At 41.8% G+C, this 7,275-nt stretch overlaps 1 protein-coding gene across 3 annotated transcripts in view; it reads right to left on the bottom strand.

Annotated features, from left to right (window-relative positions):
- Nucleotides 1-816: 816 nt before the first annotated feature.
- Nucleotides 817-7,275, bottom strand: part of DENND5B (DENN domain containing 5B) — a 99,670-nt gene continuing 93,211 nt past the window's right edge. For 2 of the 3 annotated variants that reach the window (XM_035126606.3, XM_035126605.3), the window contains one exon: nucleotides 817-5,948. In XM_035126606.3, the coding sequence (XP_034982497.1) occupies nucleotides 5,765-5,948 (184 nt within the window). In that variant the 3' untranslated portion in view covers nucleotides 817-5,764. The remainder of the gene's footprint in view (nucleotides 5,949-7,275) is intronic. The other variant, XM_035126607.3, reaches the window with a different exon arrangement.

Here is a 7,275-nt window from a genome sequence, read left to right as displayed (position 1 = left end):
CATCATCAGCTTAAAGGAAAATTTGACAATAGTAAGACTGTGTTTAAATATTAGGCAGTCTTTTGGTCAATCAACCAGTCAAATATTACAAGAGTGCCAACCCTAAAGACTTGCAAATAAAATTCTAATTGGGAAGTAATAGCAAAGCTAGGGTACAGGACGCCTTTTGTTCAGCTGGTATTACAGTACTTCTGCAATATTTTCCATTTTGGTCTGGTGCAGACTACTTCACAAAAGTAGTAATTGGTAACAACACAACCAACTTGCACTATGTTAATTAACAACTCTAATGGGAAGGAAATTACTGTCTCTATTCATGGCCAAATGGATAGTCTGCATTTGCCATTTTAACCCCTCTACCCTCTAAATATACTTGCCTATTGTTTCATATCCTGGCATCTTCCAATTTGTGTACATGACAAAGCCAGCATAGACATCACTGTGACAGGAGTGCAAAGAGGCTAGGAATTTGGACTTGGGAGAACACATATTTGAGACTCTGGACACTGGAAAGTGAACTTAATGGGCTTAAACGAGAAAAATAAATATTGACAGCATACCCCAATCCCTAAAAATAGTGTTGCTGCTGTACCTCCACAGTTCAGCCTGTTAAATTCTACAAAGTATTTTTATTTTATTGGCCTTAATTATATTATATTATTATTATTAAATTATTATTATTTACATACCGTCCTATACCAGCAGGTCTCAAGGTGGTACACAAGATAAAATTACAATATAAAAACACAAAATACATAATCAAAATATAAACAGAAATAAACTCCCCCTCCCCATGAAGCAACACATGACTCATTGTTGTTCTCAGAGTTTTATTTGTAAATACCATTGCATGAAAAGCTGCATTTAATAGTAATCCAAACCCTGGAAAAAAACACCCACGTCAGTTTGTGATATGTATGCTAAAGTGCTTGAAATAACAATACTTTTACTGATATTCACTTCCTGAACATTATCCAGTCCTGATTAATTTATGAAAAATGTGAAAATAAAACAGCAACATATTCTGAAGATACTTAAGGGTGGGGGGGCGGAAGGAGTTCTTTAATAAACTCTGTCAGGTATATTTATACATTTCAAGTGTAACATACAACAGTTTCCTTATGAGAAATGCACCTTCACTTGATTGGGAAGAGGAAAATCAATGTTAATTATGACACTGCACCACCTCTTAAAACTTGTTCCTAAAAAAAAGCAGCTAACAGCCCCATCCCAAACATCTTTACTCAGAGATCAATCCCAGTTAAGAAATAATGGAATTTACCTCCAAGTAAATGGGCTGCTAAAGTGTTAATTAGAAAGATGAAGTGGTGGGGTTTCCTCTGCACTGAGACAACCACATTCTGGTTTGCCTCAAAGACCCATAAACTCTGTTATACATTGATCTACTTTGCAGTTCTACTTCATAGCTTCAAATGTTCTTACTATATTAGCTTAGCAATGCTATAAAGAATGTACAGTGTTTTGAGAGCCGCTGTTCTTGAACACAGAATTTTTACTTGGCAAGTTACCAGAAAACCTTAAAAAGTAAAGGTACCCCTGACTCTTACGTCCAGTCAAGAACGACTCTGGGCTTGCGCGCTCATCTCGCTCTATAGGCCGAGGGAGCCAACGTTTGTCCGCAGACAGCTTCCGGGTCATGTAGCCAACATGACTAAGCCACTTCTGGCAAACCAGAGCAGCGCACAGAAACACCGTTTACCTTCCCGCCAGAGCAGTACCTATTTATCTACTTGCACTTTGACGTGCTTTCGAACTGCTAGGTTGGCAGGAGCTGGGACCGAGCAACGGGAGCTCACCCCGTCACGGGGATTAGAACTGCCAACCTTCTGATCAGCAAGCCCTAGGCTCAGTGGTTTAGACCACAGCACCACCCGCGTCCCACCAGAAAGCCTTAGTTGCTTTAAAAGTTGGTTTCTCAAAAGCTCCTTAATACTGATGTTTTAAAGGTACATTAAATTCCAGAGAACCACGACTACTAAAGTCTTCCTCACTCTTTTAAAGAAACCGGAACAGTTTCTGAAAACAGCAACAGGGGTGGGGGTTGGGGAACCTGTTTCAAGTGATCAAAATTGTTTCTTAAACAAAAAAGTTTGCACACAACAGGAATAAAACAAATGTAACGGAAGAACTGCCCTCCTGAAGTTGTCAAATATAATTAATCTACCAGAGATCAATCTCATGCTTCAGAAATACCTTAAGGTTGTTATAATACTACACATTTATACAGTGCTTTATTGCCTAAAAGGAAACTCGACATCCAGAGTCCCTTTCACACCAATTCCAATGAAATGCTTTACAGAAAGAAATTAAATTGTGAGGCAAGACGTCCAGAGCCACATGCTAGAGGTGGATAGAGACCCACTGTGAATTTCAGGCAAAAAACCTTTATCGGGTGTCTGTCTTTATTTGCATCAATGGTTATTTTCCTCATGTCATGAAATAAATGTCAAAGCAGAAAGGGGATAGTACAGAAAACCAGTAGGTGCAAGGGCAGTTGGTAGTCAATTAAGGAATCCAGGGCTCCAATTTGACTCAGATTCTTCTGGAATGAATGCAGCCATCCAAGTAACATATTGCTTTTTATTTGCTGTCATTTAGTAAAAACAAGATGTGGGACTTCATCCACGACTGGGGCCAGTTTCGAGACATGTAAAAACAAAGCACATTGATATCTGGACAATTCCTTTATTCCCCTGTTTGGTTCTGTACCATACCCTCATTTTTCTTAGCTTAGTCTTCTTAGCTCTAAGTACAAAGGAATTTTTCAGAAATATCAACAGGCAAAATATAGATAAAACTACGAACAATCCACCATTTGTTTCTTGAGAAAAAGAGCAGCGAATGCCAAATTGTATTGGCTATCTGGAAATTACAGGAAAATGTGGAAGGAGCAAATATCTCTAGTAACGGTACATACTTGGATTTTCAATGAAATAACCATTTCTAACTAGAGCAGAGTAAATGAAAAGGAATGAAAGATCAAGTAACTTCTCCAGTTTTTAATGGGGTTGCATGTTACTCCACAAAAGTTAGCTCTGGAAATATTTAAAATCATGTCCGAGATTGCAGGATCATGTCTTCCATCAACATCGGACTGGGGTTACCTGGGAACGATCTGATCATGTGAGGTAAATAAATGGTTGGGGTAAAAAGGAAGCTGGTTTTGCTTGAGAAGGATTATCTGGAAATCTCTCTCCACCCCCAAATACGTGTTCTGAAATTTTGGTGAATATTTCCAAATGCATTCATGTTTCATAGTCATGTTGCCAAAGCCCTTTGGGCAGATTGCATGCATTGGGATTCATGTGCTATTTCAGCAAATGTTGTGGCCAAAGGTGCCACCTAATTTTTCAAGGGAGCAGAGGTATTGGTGAAATATCTTGATGCGTGCAAGCCACTTGTTGGCTCAGAATCCCAGCTTGCTGCTGCTCTTTTTTTTGATAAAAAAATTCACAGAAAAAGGGTGGAAAGACACATTGCACATCAAAACACAGGGTCCTCAAAGCAAGGGCTGCTGATGAAGTACAAATTGGCAGCGGTTGAGTATGCACTTAACCCTTCTTCCATCCACCATGTTCTCCCTCAAATCCCTTCCCTGCCATTTTACTGACTTGTGTGCAGGATGCAAGTTTCTGAGAGAAGCAACCCTTTGCCATTTCTCCCTTGCAAATGTCCCTCTCCCCCTGCCACTTTGCACACTAATGGCAAAGCCCAGAGTTGGGAGCCCTGTGTTTGTCACTGAACATACTGTCTCACTCTTAATATCACGCCCTAAGAGAATTCCTTGTCAGCGTACTTCTTAGGAATATCATCTGTTAAATGAAATAAATAGAGGCTTCACACACTATGCTCTCAGCTGCTTTCTTTTCCAAATACCATGTATTTTACTTTCAGGGTTTTCCACCTGCTTCAGCCTTAAGGGGCCCTCTCTCTTGGACTCTATAACAGTATTAGAAAGTGGAGGAAGCACCAATGCAGCAGGGTGTATATGTGCTATAGCTTAAGATGAAAGGTATCCATCACTTCTCTCGGAAGGACTACAGAGTCAGGCATGATGAATGGTGTGACTGCCCATGCTCCCCAGTGCTTTACAAGTTAACAAGGAACTGACAGAGAGAGCTCATTCAGCCCCAAATGCCATCTCAATTGAGGGTGGGGGAATAGAATAATAGATGATACATCTGCTATCTGTGTTGCCCCACTATCCAGGACTAACTTAAATTGGTCTGCTTAAAGCAACTTGATTTGCTTCTCAAAATATTGCATCTATCCACTTTTCAGGATAGCCTCTAGATTTGGGTATCTGTTGCCTCTGCACAAAACCAAGGGATGCCTTACATTACGAGCTGCACATGCCACTGTGGCACCATAGCAATGCTGAGTTCACACGGGAGGAGCCGAAATGCAGCTACTTCCCTGTGCCACCATTGCTCCCAGGTAGGGCTACGCTGGTACCATTGCCAAGCCCTCCCTACTGGCTTCCTTCTGTTACCTGAGTGGCATGGGAAGGAGAAATGCTGAAGTAGCTACCGGACCACTAAGGCAACATAAGCATCATCCCTTAGGGGAGCCTTTACCTACCGGAAACTGCATGGGAGGTTATTTCTACATGGAAACTCCCCACATCCTGGTCATCTTGCCTAGAGCTCCTTGCTATATATGGACCCTTTCTGTTTACATGGGAAGAGTTATAGCATTAAAAGGTTATAAGCAGCCTCCCATCAGAGTAAGACAGTTGCAGGGCAGGGAGGCTGCTGACATTTTAAACCTTCCAAATCAATCATGCAGAAACTGTTTGTGATAAGAGATTGCTTTTTCTTCCAGAAGCCTTCCTCAAAAATGTCTCTTGAAGCGGGCGTTGCAACAGAACTCAAAACCCCAAATGGGGAATGAGGGGAAAGGAGAGGGAGAGGGAGAGAGTCGAAAGGCCAGTTAACCACCCAACGCTCTAGTACAGCTTTTCTCCTCTTTTTGTAATCCAGTGGATCCCTGTTCAAAGCTCAAGAACTCTTCGTGTCCAGTGTGAAGACTTTCCTTTGCACCACTTGCACTGACTGACGAAAGTCAGGGAGGGGATCCAGAATCCTATGATTCACAGCTTATTGGATGCACACAAACGAAGGATTGGATCTAAACGGAATAACGAGACCCCCCCCAACACATACAGGGAACAGAGCAAACAATATACATTCACAAGAAGAATACAGCAGTGGCTACCCCAGAGAGCCTTCAGTTGTTCCTCTGCAATATGCAAAAAAGCCCCCCGTGCTACGTTTGTACAATATCTACAGATGGAGTGGCTTTTTCCCATACTTGCAAGAAATGCTTCCTTCCTTCTCCCAACCCTATAAAGTTGTTTTAGGCTACATTTCCTTCCCTCCCCCAACCCCGAGAACACTGATTCTAAGAAAAGTTCCATATTGGTAATATTTCTGAAGTAAGGTAGCCTATTTACACACATTGAACACATGAAAATACTCTATTTTATACTAAACCTCTGGTTTGAAAACTACAATACTGCAGCGTAGCCTGTTTGCGGCTTCGGGGTAGACCAGTAAGGAAACTACACAAGCGAAGAATCTGCCCACAACCCCTACTCTCACCTATCAACAAACTGCTTTTTGAAACACACAGTGGGCCACTACCAGCAGCATTTGCATTTTAACAGATCCATCCTCTCCCAAATTCAACACATCCGTTTGCCTGGGAGAAGAGAGACAGAGCAGGTCTGCAGAGCCATACACTACACATCCACCCCTTTGACGAGTGACCCTTCCAGGACAATGCCGAAGTCCTGCAAGGTCTGTAGGACTCTGATGAGAGAATTCACCATCATGCGGTCACGCAGGAGAGCGTTCTCTTCGTACATCCGAGTGATGGCTGGGCACTCTGCCAGTAAGGGAATCCACTGCGGGATGAAGTGATCCCTGCAGAAGAAATTATATCATCAACCAATTGTACATCCAGATACTTTATGCAGACATAACATTTAATTAAGGGTTTCCTTCCTTTCTTCCACTGGAAATCCCTCAACCATTGGTATTACAAATGGGCAGCCAAACAGGACCCAAAGCCATGGTTTGAAGCAGTGCTTCCAACAACTGTTTTCATTAACCATGGTAAGTGTACATCTCCATTGCAAACTACTGTTCAGGCACTTTCCCCAACCTCTCGAGTCTTTGTGCAAGGTGAAAAGCAAGCCTTGTTGGGATCTCCCAAAAAGTTTAGCTTGAGAAGCCAAACGATGCTTTCACTGCACACTGGCATATTAAACCAGGGTTACCGCAACAAACACAGATGGGAGCAACTGTACTTTTAAATACGCTTTGCTAGGTAATTACTTGCAGAATGTTGGTTTTGTTGGAAGCTACGGGGTAATATCAGTGAATCACAGAATCATGGAATTGTAGAGTTGGAAGGGACCACGAGGGATATCTAGTCCAATCCCTTACAATGCAGGAATCTTTTTGAAGAAGCGTTTAAAATCATTGTATCCTATCCCACTAAGACCGGAATGGGGAAGCTGTGGTCTTTCAGTTGTTGGATTGGAGCTCCCATCAGTCTCAGAACAGCCAGGAGTACAGGATTATGGGAGCTGGAGTCCAGAAGCATCTGAAAGGCCACAGGTTCTCCAACCTTGCGCTAAGAGTTCCCAGAAGTAGCACCTGAAAACTTTTGGCTAGAAAAGAGATCAAGCACAGCAGAAAAGCAAAACTGAAAGTAATCACGCAGCAGCTGCACTTGCACATTTTTTTTCCAAATCAGAGGATAATATTTGATATTTTATTCAGCCTCTGAAAATTATGTTGAATGTGGCCAAACAATGGATGGGATCTGAAGGGGCTCAATTGTTGAGTTGTAGACCCATTTCACTTGCATTATTGTTGCCTCAAACAGATGGCCTGTTTCAAAAAGAAATCAAATGCCACAGAGAAGCAAGGAACAAATTATTTGTGCCAGTGTCAGAAAGACTCATATCCAAGAAATCAGAGTGTTTAACTGCCGATTCTCCCAGTGTAATGAAACTGTTTGTTGAGGACTCTATCTTGCTCATGCAAAGTGGCTGAAGCTGGCAACAAGAGAGATCAGCATCTTTTGTGAACTGGGGTGTGTGTGTACATTTATATGAATCGGAAGCCCCTGAGACATAGACTGTAAACTGCTCTGTGATTCTTGGATGGTGGGCAGTATACATTTATTAAATAAAATAATGTATCTGTTGTATGGACTGAGAGAGATGGTTGACCATTAGCA

This window comes from Zootoca vivipara, chromosome 9 (genome assembly GCF_965207765.1).
Source record: "Zootoca vivipara chromosome 9, rZooViv2.hap1.1, whole genome shotgun sequence".
NCBI lineage: Eukaryota > Metazoa > Chordata > Lepidosauria > Squamata > Lacertidae > Zootoca > Zootoca vivipara.
This window is presented reverse-complemented; position numbering and strand designations above follow the sequence as displayed.